Here is an 18,222-nt window from a genome sequence, read left to right as displayed (position 1 = left end):
TATTCTATTCGATTCTTAACTATTCTCAATTAAATTGAACTCAAATTCTCCTAATTTGAAATGTCATTGTAAAAATCAATTTTTCATCTTGAAAAAAAATGGCTTCATCCAATGATCAACCAACTTCTCCCGCCAAAAATTCTCTAATTGATCAACTACGATACTTGTTAATCCTCTGCTGGACAGTTTTAAATGGCGTCCTATTGTGGATCAAGGGAGTTTTCAAGTATTTCCTCTTCTCCAATTATAAGAATCAAGCCTATGAGAGCGGTATTAAAAACAATCCAATAATGAATGGTAATTTTGCTCCGATTCATGATGAATTGACCATCACAAAGCTTCCGATTATTAGTGGTGAAATTCCAAAGGATTTGAATGGAATTTATGCAAGAATTGGACCAAATCCACAATTTAATCCACTCTATAATTTGCATTGGTTTGAAGGTGATGGTCATATTCATGCACTTGAATTCAAGGATGGAAATTGTTCGTATCGAAATAGATTCGTCCAAACTGAAAAGTACTTGCAAGAGAAGGAGAATGGAAGACCTCTCGCTCATAGTATGATCATGGATGGTGGCATTAATCCACTTCTCAAATATACCTATCATTACTTGTACGAGAGAATGTATAGAGGATTGAATGGACCACTTAAGAAGGGAGGTGGTGCTGCAAATACTAATATCATTTATCATGGTGGTAAATTCCTGGCACTCGAAGAAGGACACAAACCAATGGAAGTTACATTCCCAGATTTGAAAACAGTTGGAGAGTTTGATTTTAAAGGAAAATTGAAACATAATTTCACTGCTCATCCAAAAATTGATCCAAGAAATGGAGAGATGATTTTCTTTGGATATGAATTGAATCCTAGAGGAACCTCTTTCAGATATGGTGTCACTGATAAGAATCTTGATATTATTCATTCACATGAGTTCACCAAGGAAGAAACTCCATACGTTTGCATGATTCATGATATGGTCATTACTGAAAATTATTCAATTGTTGGATTTTATCCATTGATTTTGGATGTCAAGAAGGTTCTAACTGGTGAAAATCCAATCGTATTCGATGATACCAAACCAACCAAGATTGCTGTCTTCCCAAGATTGTACGATGGCAAGTCGAGCAAGATACAATTCTTTGAAGCTGAAACTGGTGTTGCCTTTCACTATATTAATGCTTATGAAGAAAGAGAGGGTGATGATTTATTGATTAAGATATTGGTTCACGTTCAAAAATCATTCTCAATGACTGATTTTTCAAAAGGGCAACCATTCCCATATGAATACACTCTGAACTTAACAAGTGGCAAGTTAATTTCAGAAGGTTTCTTAAAAACCCTCGACGGAAATCAATTACCCTCTGGAGAGTTCCCTGTCGTAAGAGGAGAAATCACTGGTCAAAAGAATAGATTTTTCTACTACAGTTTAGTAGTTGAAAAATCAGAACTATTCGTTGCCAATTCAATTGCCAAAGTTGATTTGGAAAAAGGAAATGCATTCCAAACAATTACCATTCCAAACAATGGAATGATTGGAGAAGTTTCAATCATACCAAGATCTGAAGAAGAGGATGATGTCTACATTGTATGTTATGCCTACCATGAACATTCCAATTCTTCCACAGTGTTTGTATTCGATGGAAAGACAATGAATAACACACCATTAGTGAATATTGAGCTACCAAGAAGAGTACCTTTTGGTTTCCATGGTAACTTTTTCGAAACTCAAAAGCTTCTTAAATAATCCATGTAATCCCACAATGTTCATGAAAATCAACACAACACAATGCGGATTAATAAACATTGTCAACAACTTGTCAAGAAAAGGAAGGTATCAATGAGCTTTGTAACAGACCGTGCCTACTATAATCATCACAACTATATTTCATTGAGGTTTTGGAAATATTTTAGAGAGGTCTTTTTAATTTGGAATATCGGATTGGTAAAAGCCGAAATATTAATCCACCCGACATAATTGTTATCAATCTCCGTGCAATTTCGAATACATTCTGGTTTCTGGTTGTTGGTTTCTCTTTTGGTCGAAATGCAACAATGTCCAAGTCAAAAAAATCAAAAGATAACAACATGCTGTATCAACAACAAATTTGAAAACATGCAGAGAAAATCTTTGCTCTTCCCAGTTTTCAAGAGTTTGTTGATGGGACACTCTCTTCTCATCAACACATTTCGAATATTTCTAATAATCATTCGAATGTCACAACTACAACAGTACAACATTCATCTACAACACCAACACCTTCACCACATGCAACAACAATCAATGCAACAACGAGAATTACTGTATTACATCCTAACAATTCATGTATGACAAGTAATACAATAGAAGAAAGAAGAGTAAACGCATGTGTGGTAGAAGAAATGTCAAATTGGAGCAGATCAACAATGGAGAGTGGGAATGTTTACAATTCCATTAATCAAGCTGGAATGCTGAGTTCAAAAATTATGTCATTGGAAAGTCAACTAAACATGCAAGAAAGGGAAATATGTCGATTATTGCAGGAAAATGAAACATTGAAGAAGAAACGAAAATTGGAGGTGGTAGGGATCAGTGTTGCTGTTGCATCCAAAAAGAAATACACTGTGCCACAGGTTTCGAATAACATTTCAACATTTAACCTAATCTTGGAAAATGATATCTCTGAAAAGTATCTGGATATTATCACTGGCAGTCTTGAAGAATACAAAGTCGAGTGGGAATCCCAAAACTATGTTATTCTGAACGCATTCAACAATCGAGATGAAATATTCAACTATTATTGTCCATTATTCGAAAGTAAATATCCAGAAAAGGTATACCGACTAGTTTTAGAGAGAGATGACTATAAGAAATTATTTAAGGAAAATAAGCATTTGAGCAAGTTTTTCAAAATGCATGCTTGGAGAATTTCGATATTTTCAATAGAATTTTTTCATTTTGTAAGAAAGAGTAAAAATATTAAAGATTATTGAATTGTTTCCTTCATCTTGAATTCTTTCAATGGAATATAAAAACAAATAATGGATAAGAGCTACCCAAACCAGAATTAGAGGAAGTCAATGAAGACAATCCTGGACGAAAGTTTGGAAGCCTTTAGATGCATCAACATCAGTTTAGATGCCTATAATTTCACCAATTTACAATTCCTTAATATAAGGAGTTCGCAGATTCTTTAAAACCACATATTAATCAATTGAAAAAATTAAAACATCTTGAGTCCAATAATATTGATGACATTGACGCTAATCAAATCAAGGATTTGAGTTTACTGGAAAAACTTAACCTTAGAAATAAGTACCTCAATGACAACGTGATTGGATACATTAGTCAATCCTCAATGATCAACATGACTTTTATCCAGTTCATTAAAAATGACCATAGAGGAGAGTAAAAGAATATCTAACTAGCCAGAAGCACATGTCAATAAATGAAAAAGTATGTGATTTCACTTGATCTAAGATATGAAAATTTGTGAATTGACATTAAAAAAATTAAATTTAATTAAAATACTCCTTTTCAAAGGCCTCTGGATCCAAATCTTCGTGCATCTTGTGTTGTCTCTCCTCTTCTCGTTGTCTCTTTGCCAATTCTCTTTCATTCATATGTATGTGAGAGGCATGCATGGATTGTTGTCTACGTTCTTCTTCTTTTTGTTCTCTGATAAGTTTCATCTTTTCCTCCAATTCGTTTTGTCTCTTTTGTTGCTGTTGGAAAATGGTCCATTTTGAACTGGTATGATCATCAGATGTGTCCATACTAGATCCAGAACTTGTTGAAGATTGTTGTTTCTTCTTATCATCATCGTCCAATAAACTTGTCCAGCTTAATTCATCAACTTTTACTGTATCAACTTGTTTCTTTGTTGGGATAATATTGGCAGGAGGTCTAGAAGAAGTAGGAGTTGGTGGTAATAAATTGGTTGGGGTATTAATAGTGTTATTATTCACAGAGTTTGGAGTATTAATGTTGGTTGTTTGAATGTTAGGAAGTAATGGTTTTTGAGCTACTAAACTATACCTTATGAACGTGAAAAATAAAGATTAAACTTACCTTCAGGAATTGATTTTGGAATCTCTTGAACAGTTGGTGGCACAGGATTTGTCATGGTCTTCATGATAGTATCATCATCAGAATCAGATCCACTTGAAGAGTCAGAGTCGGAAGAGTCTGATTCTGTGGCACTTGATTCTGATCCACTATTATCTGTAGCAGTAGATTCCGAGTCACTAACTTTTTCTTCCTTTTTTGGTTTCTTGTTTGATTTCTTTTCCTTTACAGGGGAAGTCTTTCTCTTCTTCTTTGGTGCAGGCTTTGAAGATGTTTTTTTCTTATTCTTCTCTTTAGGAAGATTCTTTTCCACGAATGCTTCTAATTCAAATAATGTAGCATCATCCAATTTATCTAAATCAATTTCAATTTCAGTTTCAGATTTGCTGGAAGCTGATGGTGCTTTACTTTGAATAATTCGAACCACTTCAGCTAATTTGTCACCTTCCAAAGAACCAATATTTGTACTGAGTTCCTTCTTTTGATTATAGGACATTGTCTTAGGTTTTGTTTTCTTGTTTGTTGTAGTTTTTTTGGTTGATGATGCTTTAGATTTTGAGGTGGTTGATGGTGTTGTTACTTGTTCCTTAATTGGTGTCTCAATCATTAAGTCTAGATTGGTTTCAGTTTCGGATGTCTTTTTCTTTCTTCCTTTAGTTGATGATGTTGTTCCGTTCGATTTCTTATTCTTACTTGTTGATGGTGTGCTTGCTGGGGTTGTAATGGTACTGGATTGGGCTGATGGTGATGTAACCTCTTCTTGAACAGTTGTTGTTGTATCATAACTAACTTCACCAACAGTTTTGACATACTTTTCATTGAAATACTTTTCCACTTCCTTGGCCATCTTGTAAATGTCACTATCAACAGGGTTGTACAAGTAGCAGTTCGACCAAATAACTCTAACATCGTCCAAGAATTGGTAGACATCCATATATTCATTATTGTTAACCTTCTTTTCAACAGTTCCCAAATCCATTGGATTTTTAATTACATCAAAGTAATCAGGAATTTGCAATTGTACAGGATCAACAGGATTATTGAATGGCCAAGACCATTTGTGTTTCTTAACAATACCCATTAGCTTTTGGAGCTTTTTCTGTATACTTTCTGGAAGGCTTGGAATTTCTTCATCATTTAACAGTTTGTTTGGTCTACGAGTTCTCTTGGATCTTGTTGGAGTGATTGGTTCTGTAGTTGATGTAGTGTTTGGATGAGTAGTATTGGTTGTAGAATTTTGGGTAGGAGTGGTGTTGTTGGATGTGGAAGAAGAGGCACCAATTGTTGTTGCAGCTACACCAGTAGTAGCAGTGTTGGTATTAATAGAGAGAGAAGGTGGTTCCACAGTTGGAGTAAAGATGGTTGTGGAAGGGGCTTTCTTGGATGAAGTTGGTGTAGAAGCAGCAGCAACAATATTTTCAGTATTGCTTACTGTCTTTCTAAGCTTTTCAATCAAAGCCTTCTTCTTTGTTTGTGGAGCAGCTGATGATGACTCAGCCTTGACTGGAGTATTAGAAGCTATTGTAGAGGCTGCTCCACCATCACTGTTAGTAGTACTCGTGATCATCATCATATTGGTGTCCTTCTCATCTGTTGTTGATGTAGTTGATGTTGTGGATGATGAGGTTGGTTTTTCTTGTTCGATGGACATTGTTGCTGTTGGTGTAAATTGCTAAGCTGTAGATTGAATAGCGGTTGTTTGTGAGATTGAATTTACGCGCGTTCCGTTAAAAAACAGAAGTTTTGCTGGCAATTTCAGAGTTCGAAGCCTTGTTAAAAAACGTGGTCTTACAATTTGAACGCAACGCAAAAAAACCGTTGATGGAAAGCTGATGTGTGTGGTTAAAAAAGTGCTTTGCAACAAGAGTATGTTGTTAAAGCGCTCAGAGCTGGCCTAGCGTTTATGTTTTTTTTTCTTTTGTTTTTCAACGTCCAATCAATAAAATAGCGCCAAAAATTTGGAGCAAACAAACTGTTGAATGAACACGTAAGGGCCTTACACAACGCAGCAACACTTCTTCATCATGATGCCCAAAGTTGAGGAAAGAAGAGGAACGGAATAAGTTGATGATGATAGAATGCAAAACATGAGTATTGTCAATGTAAATGCAATGACTTTCATGATCATCATGATATTGGCCCCTCCAACAAACTAACCAACGAATATAATTTATATTTGTAATACAGATTTTATATTCTCCTCCTCTAGGCACCTGCTCTTATGTGACAGAAAAGGAAACATCAACAAGGAAGGTTCATACAACATCGAAGCAATACCTCTATAATGACTTCATTGTTTTAGAACGAATGGTTTGGTATCAATTCCAAATTATCAATAAACAAGACAAGAAACACCTTCAACCAGTCATAAAAGTTAGTCATGCAATCAAGTCTTTTTTCTTCATATCGTAACCGACAACCATCATCAAATAATAATAAATGAAAGCAGACTTGAAAAAAATCTTCTTTCCATTGAGTGTTAGCTTTTGCACTGATATTAACAACTCGTTGATCATACGATTATTTAATAATTTGAAGTGGATACATTAAAACGGATTCATGAATAACAGTCATTAATTGTTCAATAACATCATCATACAGAGGATCGATTTTCAAAGTCTTTAATTGTTTTAATTCTTCTTCAACAACAATCTGATAATCATGATGAGAACATTCACCATGACAAAGAATGATCCTAACAAGGACAAAAATTCATCAAATGCAACACCCACAACAACAGTCTTTTCTACCGATTCAAATCTTCTTCATAGTATTTACTTTTCTCATATGCATCAGAATTTAACATTATTAGAAGAGGACGAAACACCAATGAGTGCCTATACTGGTCCTACCACCTCTACTACAAATAATTCTCAGCAACAAGTCATCATTCCGAATAATGAAACTCCATCATCATCATTGGCACAAATTGCCATGCAACAACAGCAAAATAATGGTGGAGATAACACTTTTGTGGATCTGGATGGTTTTGGATCGATTGGAGCTTTATCTCAATTCGATATTCCTCTCTCGATCAATATTACAGGATATCAATTAACTCACAAGGAGGAAAAAAAGGCTCGAGAGAAGGAAAGAGAAAGAGAGGTCAATCGTATGAAAAAACTCATGGAACAAAGGAAAACAAATGTGATGAGGGATGAAGATGAAATGGAGAAAAAGTTAAAGAATGAAGGATTGTCATTCTTTAGAAATGGTTTTATGGTTTTCACAAACAGTAGTGAAACTGAGTTGGATGAAGGAAGCGAGAGAGGAAGACATACATTCTCTTCACATGATGATCAAGAAGAAGAACAATTCGACATGTATGATGAATATAGACAAGATGATCAGGTCACAGATAATGAAACTGATTTATTGGAGGAACAATTAATTTATTTCTATCCAAGTACAGTCTCAAAAACATCACAACTCCATATTATTGGTTATATTCAATCATATTTGATTTTTACTGATTCTTTCCACCCTCTCGTTTTTGAAACACTTTCTCCAGAAGAAAACGGCTTTGATAACAACTCAATTTCTCCACCAACTTCAGCTGACAATACCAAATCACTTCTCACATCTTCACTCAAGGCTGAAGCAACAGCTGTACCTCGAGTTCAATCTAAAGAAAGTAACCATCCTGTCAATATGGTACAATTCAATCACTCTAAAATGGCAATTGTGAGATATTACAACTTGATCTACTGTCTATGTGCTCCAATAAGTACTCCAAATTATATTTTACACGAAAATTTACGTCACATTCTCGATTCCTTTGCCTTTATTTATGGAACCTACAATATTAAGCAAGTACTTTCAGATAGAAGCTCACTAAATAAGAGAGAGAAGGAAATTGAAGCTGCCAAAACTGAATTTTACACCTCTCATACCAATGAGTTTGAGAGTAGTTTGGATGTTTTTGAGGATATTATTGAAGGGCCATTCCCAGTGAGGTCAATAGTTCCAAATGATAATCATCGAACACCATGGATTGCATCACCATATAACCCAATCGTCTCCAATATCTACAAGAAGAGACCTAATACTGAACGGAGATGGAATTCTGATCAGGAGATGGTTCTTGACGATTTAAATGTCCTCATCAAAATGTATACTGTAAGTCAAAAAATTCCAGATGATCTGCCAATTAAGGCCATGACTCAAAGAATATTCCCACATGCCATTCCCTATGCAGAAGTTCCTGAAAAGAATATATTTATCAAAGCCATGACCATATTGAATCAATTGCAGGATTCTTATGGATCAACAATGCCACGAGTCAAGCCAAATTATAACTTTAATACCCTTGGAGTCTCACTCTCAAGAATGGTACAGAAACAATTGGAAAATTTATCAATTAATGAGGATACTCAAATCACTGAGGAACGGGGATCCCTTATCGGCTCGGCAATGTTTTTCGAAAGTAAGGGTCTAGTAGCTCTCAATAATTTGGATGAAAAGGTTGTTCAATTTATTTTATTCAGACTAAAATGTATTGAAAAGAATTTGTGTGAATATCAGGACAGATATGATGAATCATTCGATGCAGAGATTGTTTCAAGTCCAATGACCAAATTTACACCATTAAACGGGGTTAAAGCAAGAAGTGTTGTTGGTACACCACAAAGTGATAACCCATTCGTATCCACACCAGACTCGAGCCATATTACACCAATTCCACTGAGAAAGTTCAAAACTCCTGGCACACCTGTAAATACTCAAAGCCCTTACCGATCAAATGCCAAATCAAATAGCACCAGTAATTTATTGACTTCGGGAGCAACAGTGAGCCCATTGGTAAAATCACTCTCCAAGTCTAGTATTGGATCTGCCAGAGAAAGAACTCTGACACCAGAGAATAGATCGAGAAGTAGTTTCCACGAATCTTCACCTGGTGGTTTGAGTAATGCCTCCGTCCAATCAAATGCAAGCACAACCTATGCTCCAAGCCCATTACCAAATGAAAATAGTGCTTTTGGTATTAACGCATACATGATTGATGACTGGTCCATGTATGAAACAACAGCTGTTCAGGATTTACAATATTCTGAGGATGAAGAAAATCCAACCAATAGCGAATCAAAGGAAAAAATTTCTCGTATCAATTTGGATTACAACATGTTTATTATTTCTGGAGATAAGGAATCAGAATTTATAGTTCTCAGCGAGGAAGATCAAATTGACTATTTGCAAGTCTATCTTAATTCAAATGATTCTAACACTACATCAATGAAGAAGCATGCATTAATAACATATAGATATAGAGATCTATCACTATGCTTATTATGGGAATTTAAGGAGTCCTTCAATTGGAGATGCGATCTCAATGATTGTATCATCAAGATTCGAACTGAGATGAAACCAATTTTGAGACAAATATCCAGAAAAATGGATAGATCAAGTTATACCAACATGATTCTTGCTAGAGAGGAGTCAGCACCATACAAGCTTAATGGTAATGTCAGATATAAGAGAGCACCAGCTACTAATAATAATGGAGAACAAACAACAGATACCAACTCATTCTGTCTAATGTATGATGAATTTAATAGTATGGCAACAACAACCAATATTTCAAGCAAGACCTTCTTTGTTAATGTAGCAAAGGCCAGAAATACTTATCTCAACTCTACAGAAAATCAACAAGTAGAATGGTGGAATGAAGAGGCCCAACAACCAAAGACTGGAAAGGCCGTTACAAAACTCTTCCTCAAAAATGACAGAGATGGTTTCATTTATTCCAAACAATTATTTGGAAGTCAAATCTACTATTACAAGCAGCAGCAACAACCTGAGCAATCTCAAAAGACAGCTGCCTATTTTGCCTTGTCAAAACTCGAAACCAATGTGAGAGAGACTGTTAAAAACGAGTTCAAGATTAATTTGCTATAAAGTCCTGATGTATAATCACATGTGGTTTTAAAATGTTGGTGTGTCATAGCTTGTTAATTGGAGCCCAAAGTAGATGGCAACAGCAAATATTAAAATTGCTGCCAAGACCTTAAAGTTCAGATAATTGTGATGAACAATTTCCGTAATTTTAACTTGTGATTGTTCAGGTTTTCTCAAATCCATTGAGAGTCTCTTGATAGAATAAAGCACTGTCTCTTCTTTAGAGTCTAAGGAATCAATCTTCTTGTCAATGCCTTCAATTTTATCTGATAAATCCTTTTCCAAATTTGAAATATCAAGCTTGGAACTGTGATTATTCATTGCTAATTGTCCTTCAACGTCTCTCAATTTTCTATTGAGATCCTTTAGTTGGTTATCAATCTCACTTTCATTGATAACACTTAGATTTGAAGTATTACTTTCCAATAAATACTTCTCGGTTTGATTTTCTTGTTCTTTCATAGTTGTTGATTGTTCTGCATCTCCTTCTCCAAATCCTTCCACAAAAATAAGGTCTTCCAACATGGGCGAATCAAATTCCATAGAGCTCTTTTTAATTGGAGATATTTCTGTTTGGTTGGGAATCATTGACACTTCCAAAGTAGAATCTCCTTCCAAACATATTGTTTCTTCTTGTTCTCCTTCTACTAAGGATTGATTTCCAATATTAATAATGTCCTTACATACGGACTCAAGCATACTCTGAAGGTAAGTCACCCTCATTGAATAATCCTCCTCTGATTGTTCGATTAATTCATTTTGCAATTTAATTTCCTTTTCCAAAGATTGTATCTTTAATTTAGTGATAAGAGGCGATTGTACCTGATGTTTTGCTGTATCTTTCCTACTCTTCTCATCATTGAAACTTGTTTGTTCCTCATCATCACCTTTTTGTTTTTTTCCTTCCCGAATATTAGATTTATTAATCATGATTTCCATTCTTTAAAAACACCAACATTATTCTCTACCACTAACAATAACCTACCATCATCCTCCAATTTATATTTCCACCCTCTCTTAAAATTTACTTAATTTAAGGGAAAATCAAATCTCTGTTGCGCGGAGAGGTTTGTGACTATTTTTTTAAATTCGCTAAAAACCCAAAAATTTACAGTAAACGCGGATTGGAAAATTGCAAGTAAGGAAATGAAATTGGAATGATGAAATTCTCTAATGGACTAGTGATGATTAGTTTTTCTATTGTTTTGAAGTTGATGCAGAATGATGGGTATTATAGGGAGAGTAAATAATGAAAATGTGGTCGAGGTCATTAAGGGAATTAGGCAAGGTCAAGGTTAAGTTTCTTATACATCCAGGTAATGATTGGAGGTTTGTTTTGCATTTGTTGTAAAATGGTTTCAAGTTTGTTTCCATCATTTTCGTCTTCGGCTTGTAAAATTGTTTCGAATAATTCTTCAAGTTTACAGAGTGCTTCATAGGATTTTTCATTATTGATATGAATCCTGTCATTTACAATAGACATATATCCAACAGTTTCGTAAATTCCATAGCAATTAATTCCAGAAATAATGTAAGGTTCGAATGCAACTTTTCCAGCCATTACAAAATTACTCAAATCCTCAGCAGCAAAAAATAGTAATCCTCTGTCCATCTCCTCTTTGGTGATATCACCATGATCATAGAGTAATTTGATGGCAAAGCATGCAGTCAATTGAGCTCTTGGTTCTTCCAATAGAGTTTTAGTGGATGTTGTAATAGATTCCTTAATACTCGACAAGTTATAGGAGGCATGACCTAGCTCATGTGATGCAATATGGAATCGAATGGCCTCTGATGCTGTCATGTTATTCTCAATATCATCACATTGTTCAAATAACTTTCTAGCTGTTTGTCTTGTTTGTGAATTGTACATGTCACTTGCCACTGGATCAAAAAATATTTTTACACCTTTACTGGAAGAGACTTCTGGTCTGTTTGGGATTGATTGACCAGAAAATCTGAAATTCAAGCTGCTTCCACACAAGAATGGAAAGTAATAAATAAAACAGGATGACTTTTCTATAGTGCTTACTCCTTTCTTTCCGAGATTTGTATTTCTATTGGAGAAGTAATCCAATAATCGTTTTGTAATCTTTTCCTTGATAAAATTATTTACATCTTGGTATTCCTCATCAACCAATCTAACACTGAAATCAGGTGTTACTTTACATCTCAAAGAATCACAATATCCATACTCAATATCATGTACATATTGAATGTGATATTTGATATCCATCCACAATTCATCCAATTCTCTGTATACATCTTCTAATTTTGAGCTGTCTCTTTCTTGTAAACATTCAATATATTTTTGAATATATGCAATATATTCATTCAAGTATGGATAATTATGATCTTTGAGAAGTGTTAAATCATTGATTAATTGATAGAACTCGTTAATGATTGGTTCATACTCTTTTTGAAAATATTCTGCAAATGGCACATCATAAAAATCATCTTGATCTTTCAGAATAATGGTATAATTATTCTTGAGTTTAGGATTAATTTTTGATTCGTCAATGGATTCTAATTCATCTGCAACTGGATTTCCTTTCACTGCTTTTGTAAATTTGACAAACAATGGACGGTACAATGATGAAATATTACAACCTCTCAGTAGTAAAACTCTTTCCATCTCATCAAAACCATGTTGAATCGTAGTGGAATTCTCACCCACCAATATTGAGTAAATAATTCCTCTAGTCAATGTTTGTCTTGCATTCGAAAGTTCAAGAATTGAATAGAAAGCAGAAGAAAACTCCTCCACATGTTCAAAATTCTGATGTAAAACACATTGAACAATCACCTCTCCAATATCAACTCCTTCATTATTAATCTGATCCTTCAATTCTTTTTTAATTTCATCAAAATCATTTCGGAATTTCTTTGATTTTTCATTCTCCACCAATTTACTCAATATTCCCACATCAAAGCCTAATTCTTTTAATTCCTTTCCATGATCTTGATGATTATTAAAAATCAATAGAAAATAATCAAGTGTTGTCTTTTCAATTTTCTTTAAAAGTGAAAGCCTATTTTCTTGATCATATTTTCCATTCTTTTCCATCCATGATTTGTTGTTTTAATAATTGAATCAACGAGTGATCCATTCCGTAGTAATTCTCTTCATGCATTTTTTTTAAATCACGTTTCAGTTTTTGTAAACTTTTACATTATTAATTCCGAATCAAAATATTTTTGCTAAATAATTGGTGGTTCAGAATTAAGCAACATTAAATTCCATTCCTCAATGTTTGGATTAATTTTCACCAATGCTTCACAAATCCCAAAATTGAATTCCAAAAAACTTAAAAAACTCAAAAAATTCAAATAAAAAAAATGAGCAAACATTACCAGCCACAACAGATGCTTCTTCAGAACCAGAATAATTCTTTATGGAAGCAGCAGATAGGCTCCACCATGCAAATTTCCGAATATCCAATTTCGTGTCTAGCAATTTTAAAACAATTTGTTTTTGCAGCAACGAATAAGAAAGTGATCGGATTGAGGAATGTGCCCAATACACAGAAAGTTTTTTCTGTTATAGAATTGGAAGATGCACCCATTCAAATGATGTATGTATTGTTGTTGTAGCTTAATTTAATTATTATAATTATATTCGTATAGTGCTAAATCTGGTTTATTATTCGTACTTTGCAAAGGCTCTTTTATTGTTTATCAATTAGGTGATGATCTTAAACTTGGACAAATAACAAGTAAGAAGAAAGAAAGAAAGGAATTTATTAAAATGGAATGGTATTCAGAGGTGGATTTAATGATTTGTGATTTGAGTGGAGAAGTATATTTATTCAATATTGAAAATTTCAAGTTTAATGCAGAAATTAGTGGAAACTTGGGATTGGATTATGGATTAAAAACATTTGCTATCAATAATGAGATTAAGAAAATAATAGCTGCTGGAATTGGACACGATTTAAAGTGTTATGAATTGAATACATTTGAAGAGGAACAATTGGAAATGGGCGATTTTTACAATCAAACAATTGATAATTTGTCTTTTTTTAGAAACATTTTATTTGTTGATTTTCATAATAGAATTTCATTGTACAAAATTGAATCAGCAAAGGATTTAATACAACAACAGGTAAAACATTTAAAAACAATTCAGACAAGTTCCCAACAATTGGCCTATTATCAAATGGATGAAAGCAAGATTGTGTTGGGAAATAATTCTGCAACAGATTCCAAAGGTTATATTTGGGTGTACGTCTTTGATTCCAACAGTGCAAAACATCCATTCAAAACCATTCCCAATGATAATGCTCCCCTCATTGAAATTAATGAAAGAATTGCTAGTATCCTTTACACTGATGAGGTTCTTATCATTGGAACTACTAATGGAAAAATTATTAGATTTGAAGTTTAATCTTTGATTTATTTATGTTTACTGAGATACTTTATAATGTGTTCTTCAAGTTGAGGGAATAGCAATGATTTGAGTTTGAAGAGAGAAAAGCCAATCAAGAATCCAATTGCAGCCTGAATTGAAAACATGAATGATCTAATCATTAAATACTTTGGGTATGGTGTTACAGATCTCAAAATCTTAATTACATCCACTTTGACATCCAACTTTCGAGTAGTATCAACATTAAATATTCTATTGCCAGTATTGAACTGTTTGTCAAAGATACATTCTAATAAAACAGAGGCAACATCTTCTCTCGTGACGAGATGTGTTCCTTTTGGTTGTTCATCTCCTTCCTTGTAGATCAAATCGAGAGTAGCAGGTGCATCAACAAGTTGAGGTGGTCGAACAATTGCATAACTGATTTTTGAATCTTTGGTCAATTCAACCAAAGCCTTCTCAGCTCTTTCCAAATCATCGTAAATATGATTCAACAAGTGTTTCTTTACAATATTATCAAAAAACCAATTAGAATTCGATTTTACAAGAGCTGACGAAGTAACCAACACAAATCTCATTTCCCTATCAAGTTTCTTCATTACACTAATTGCATTGATCACTCCATTTTCAACCACAGTGGTTGGCTCATTCATTCTCACTCCAAGAGCACAAATAACATGAGAGACCTGAGAGTTGGAAATTAATTGGGCAACATCCTCTGCCTTGGTAGCATCTCCCTTCACAATGCTTAATCGATCGGAATATTTACTATCGAGAGGAGAGAGCATTGATGGATTACGAGCAAGAACTCTCACTCTCACTCCCTTCATTAGTAGAAACAAGAGACATTGCTTGCCAATTCCTTGAGTACCTTTTTTGTTGTGCGTGTTTTATTAAAGTATGCTAATTTTTATTCTTACTAACCTCCTAGAAGTGCAATTTCATTCATTGATGTTGATTCCATTTTTTTCAAATAATCTTGTTAATCTGATATATGAAAACTTGATCAATAAATTCTCTTGTTGGTTGTTATGTATCATCTTTCACTAATCTCTTATGAAATTTGATTTTAAATTTAACTAAAAAATAATGCTTGGAATTGATCTTTTCCTATTTTTCACCTCATATTTTTGATCTTGTGGACCTTTTAATTGGATTGAAATGAGTTGTGTAGATTATGAATTTTACCTACAAAATCAAATTCAAATAATTGTTCCGAACGATCGTGAGTGATCATGATCGGAAATAATTTTCTATGATCGGGAAGAAAATATTGAATGATGAAATGATTCCCTAGCATGAAGAGGATGATGGAATGGGTAAATTTTTGAGCTTGTAAAGAGTGCCAAGGTAGTTTCGGCTAAAATTAATTCAGAAACTTTCTATTAGGTTGATCTTATGCATACCCATACGGAGTGTTTAAAGTGTTGAAACATTTGGCTGAAACTGGAAAAAGAATTTGGTTTGTGATAGAGGATTTGAAAAACTTCCCAAAATCACCAATTCCATTCCTGAAACATGTCAAATGTGGTCTATTTGAGTTTTCTGAACGAAACATTCACACTCTCATTACAGGACGAGATATAGACATTAAGGAAACTAAATATAAGGGTGTTGATCCTTGTCCACCTCCACCAACTCAAAACAATGACGATGATGATGAAGAAGAAGAATATTATTCTAGCATCTTTTATTAATAGATATTAATGTGAAACAATATTATTGTTGATTGATTGTTTTGAATAATCTTGGTTTGATATCTTGGAAGAGATTACTATTGGAGCTTTCAACTCTTCTTCCTGAAATAATTGTCCATCTTAATTGCTCCAAAAGAATTGGAAATAATTCACTTGGAGAATTTAACTTTTCGGCAATTCTTTCTTGGATGGATTTAATCCAATCAGCTGCTGTTTGATCTTGTTTGAATTCAATATTTTCACCATGAATGAAATGAGCAATTTCCTTAACTGTCAAAGTGTCAGAAGCAACATTAATATCACCAACAATATCCTTTCTGATAGCAGCTTTAGCTACAAACTTTCCAATATCTTCTAAAAAGCTAACATCAACCTTTTCACTCAAATCACCATTGTAATGAACTGTCTTGGTTTCTGCATCAAACTTGTTGAATAATAAGAAGGAAGCCATATGAGCAAAGATTCCAACATTCACTTGAGTCCATTCTAAACCACTTTGTTTGATAGTTTCAGTAATTTGAACTTGGCATCATTTAACATACTTTCCTCAGGTTTGAAAAGATTTAAATTCAAACCATAGGTTGTTGGAAGGTACTTTTTTACACCTGCCTTCTTGGAAGCTTCAATGAGTTTCAATTGACCTTGAAGCAATAGCTCAGGATTAGCTGCAAGAGCAGTGATGACTACCTCTTTACCAGACAATGCATTTACGAGCTCCTCTTCACTTGTTGAGAGAATATCCCCAACAATTACATTAGCTCCCTTTTCTTTCAAAGAGGCAACCTTTTCCTCATTTCTAACATGCAAGGTCAACTTGACTTGTGGGTAATGTTCCAAGATTGCTTTGGCAATTTCGAGACCACAATTTCCACCAGCTCCAATAACAATTACAGAAGTGTATTGATTTTGTTGATTAGAAGACATTTTAGAATTCTAGGTAATAAATTATAAGATATTCAGTTGTTTTTTTGTTGTTGTTGTTTGGACAAAATACAAGATTTTCCAGTGAGAACTTTCAAAGCACTCAACGATTTGAGCTTATTAATGATTTTCAAACCTTAGAATTTTAGGAATTTTCGAAAATATGGAAATTATTTATAAAATTTCAACATTACATGAATCAATTTGTTTTACAAGTCAGATCCAAAACAGAGGGATGGAGTGAGACAACCACTTTCAATCTTGAATTGTGTCCAGTGAGAATTTTCAAAGCTCTCAAAAGAGCTAATGGAAAAATTACTAATTCAAATTTTTATCAAGGAGTCTGAATGAGTTCAATTAATGTGGAAGCATTTGGCCTCTTCTCATATTGGTATTCGAGTAATTGCCTCGTAAGTTCAATAAATCGGGTGATTCTTCTTCCTTCTCCCAAAGTATAATTGATCAATAGCTCTGATGTTGAAAGTTTCTTATCCAGATATTGTCTCAATTGTTCGCTATCCTTTGCTCTTCCTAATCTTATATCATCTTCTACGAGTATCTCTTCAGGACAATCTGAAAAACAATCAATACCAAGTAATTCACACAATATTCTAAAAATGATTATTCCAAAGCACCAAATGTCAATCTTTGTACTATTCTTCTTTAAAAGGATCCCCTGACTAATCATTTCAGGAGGAAGATATTTTGGAGTCCCCACAATAGATAAGGATGTTGTGAGGTTATCATTGACAAAATCAAAATCACACAAGCAAATGAAGAGCTTGTTTGAACCACTGACCAAAATATTTGCTTCCTTCAAATCACGATGAGCTAATTCCTTTGAATGCAAAGAATGAATTCCAATTCCAACTTGTTCAATGATCTGTTCAATAATATCCAATTTTGTTGACAGTGGTTTTGAATTTGCAAACAAGTGCTTTCGTAAATAAACATCTAATGACATTTCCATTTTTGGTGTCAAAACTTCCAGGCCAAAAAGGTCATCCTTAATTTTAGTTTTAAAAACTCCTTCCACAGGAAGAACATGAGGAGAATCTTTGCCAATCAATTCATACTTTGCTTTTTAGCACTATCAAAATGACAAGACACTTACACATTTCATTAGTTCATCAATTTCTATCTCTTGCCTCAATGAAAACTGTTTGATTGCTTTTCTTTCATCGAAATATTGATGAGTTACCAAATAAACAGTTCCAAAGTTACCATTTCCTATATATCTTGGATCTTTGTAATTGTCACGCAAGTATTGACTAAGAAAGACAGGAAAATA

General features: G+C 33.9%; 8 protein-coding genes across 8 annotated transcripts; 3 read left to right on the top strand and 5 right to left on the bottom strand.

Annotated features, from left to right (window-relative positions):
* The first annotated feature begins 109 nt into the window (after positions 1–109).
* NAEGRDRAFT_82668 (retinal pigment epithelial membrane protein) lies at positions 110–1,823 on the top strand. Its single transcript, XM_002675412.1, has one exon. The coding sequence runs from the start codon at positions 291–293 to the stop codon at positions 1,746–1,748; it is 1,458 nt and encodes a 485-aa protein (XP_002675458.1). The 5' UTR covers positions 110–290; the 3' UTR covers positions 1,749–1,823.
* A 560-nt stretch (positions 1,824–2,383) lies between these two features.
* On the top strand, positions 2,384–2,974 carry NAEGRDRAFT_69445 (uncharacterized protein; the record flags this gene model as incomplete). Its single annotated transcript, XM_002675411.1, has 1 exon — positions 2,384–2,974. One exon carries the CDS (start codon positions 2,384–2,386, stop codon positions 2,972–2,974), a length of 591 nt encoding a protein of 196 aa, XP_002675457.1.
* Positions 2,975–3,483: 509 nt separating this feature from the next.
* NAEGRDRAFT_80327 (bromodomain-containing protein) lies at positions 3,484–5,947 on the bottom strand. The gene is made up of 2 exons (XM_002675321.1): positions 4,053–5,947; positions 3,484–4,008 (listed from the first exon to the last, which is right to left on the bottom strand). The coding sequence occupies exons 1-2, from the start codon at positions 5,698–5,700 to the stop codon at positions 3,500–3,502; spliced, it is 2,157 nt and encodes a 718-aa protein (XP_002675367.1). The 5' UTR covers positions 5,701–5,947; the 3' UTR covers positions 3,484–3,499.
* A 781-nt stretch (positions 5,948–6,728) lies between these two features.
* Positions 6,729–9,944, top strand: NAEGRDRAFT_69443 (uncharacterized protein; the record flags this gene model as incomplete). Its single annotated transcript, XM_002675410.1, has 1 exon — positions 6,729–9,944. One exon carries the CDS (start codon positions 6,729–6,731, stop codon positions 9,942–9,944), a length of 3,216 nt encoding a protein of 1,071 aa, XP_002675456.1.
* Positions 9,945–10,849: 905 nt separating this feature from the next.
* On the bottom strand, positions 10,850–13,075 carry NAEGRDRAFT_80326 (uncharacterized protein). Its single transcript, XM_002675320.1, has one exon. The coding sequence runs from the start codon at positions 13,009–13,011 to the stop codon at positions 11,224–11,226; it is 1,788 nt and encodes a 595-aa protein (XP_002675366.1). The 5' UTR covers positions 13,012–13,075; the 3' UTR covers positions 10,850–11,223.
* A 1,264-nt stretch (positions 13,076–14,339) lies between these two features.
* NAEGRDRAFT_69441 (uncharacterized protein) lies at positions 14,340–15,143 on the bottom strand (the record flags this gene model as incomplete). The annotated part of the gene is made up of 1 exon (XM_002675319.1): positions 14,340–15,143. The coding sequence occupies one exon, from the start codon at positions 15,141–15,143 to the stop codon at positions 14,340–14,342; it is 804 nt and encodes a 267-aa protein (XP_002675365.1).
* An 889-nt stretch (positions 15,144–16,032) lies between these two features.
* NAEGRDRAFT_69440 (uncharacterized protein) lies at positions 16,033–16,934 on the bottom strand (the record flags this gene model as incomplete). The annotated part of the gene is made up of 2 exons (XM_002675318.1): positions 16,033–16,532; positions 16,553–16,934. The coding sequence occupies 2 exons, from the start codon at positions 16,932–16,934 to the stop codon at positions 16,033–16,035; spliced, it is 882 nt and encodes a 293-aa protein (XP_002675364.1).
* Positions 16,935–17,265: 331 nt separating this feature from the next.
* NAEGRDRAFT_69439 (uncharacterized protein) lies at positions 17,266–17,901 on the bottom strand (the record flags this gene model as incomplete). The annotated part of the gene is made up of 1 exon (XM_002675317.1): positions 17,266–17,901. The coding sequence occupies one exon, from the start codon at positions 17,899–17,901 to the stop codon at positions 17,266–17,268; it is 636 nt and encodes a 211-aa protein (XP_002675363.1).
* Between the last annotated feature and the right edge of the window lie 321 nt (positions 17,902–18,222).

The sequence above is a fragment of the Naegleria gruberi genome (genome assembly GCF_000004985.1).
Source record: "Naegleria gruberi genomic scaffold NAEGRscaffold_34, whole genome shotgun sequence".
Lineage (NCBI taxonomy): Eukaryota > Heterolobosea > Eutetramitea > Acrasida > Naegleriidae > Naegleria > Naegleria gruberi.
The sequence above is the reverse complement of the archived record's forward strand: the minus strand, read 5'-3'. Positions and strand labels throughout refer to the sequence as shown.

Excerpts from the sequence above, each read along its gene's own strand:
- NAEGRDRAFT_82668 (XM_002675412.1), top strand. The coding sequence starts at position 291 with ATGAATGGTAATTTTGCTCCGATTCATGATGAATTGACCATCACAAAG.
- NAEGRDRAFT_80327 (XM_002675321.1), bottom strand. The coding sequence starts at position 5,700 with ATGTCCATCGAACAAGAAAAACCAACCTCATCATCCACAACATCAACT. Across the intron at positions 4,009-4,052 it reads TCCAAAATCAATTCCTGAAG|TAGCTCAAAAACCATTACTT; the intron begins GTAAGTTTAATC and ends GGTATAGTTTAG.
- NAEGRDRAFT_80326 (XM_002675320.1), bottom strand. The coding sequence starts at position 13,011 with ATGGAAAAGAATGGAAAATATGATCAAGAAAATAGGCTTTCACTTTTA.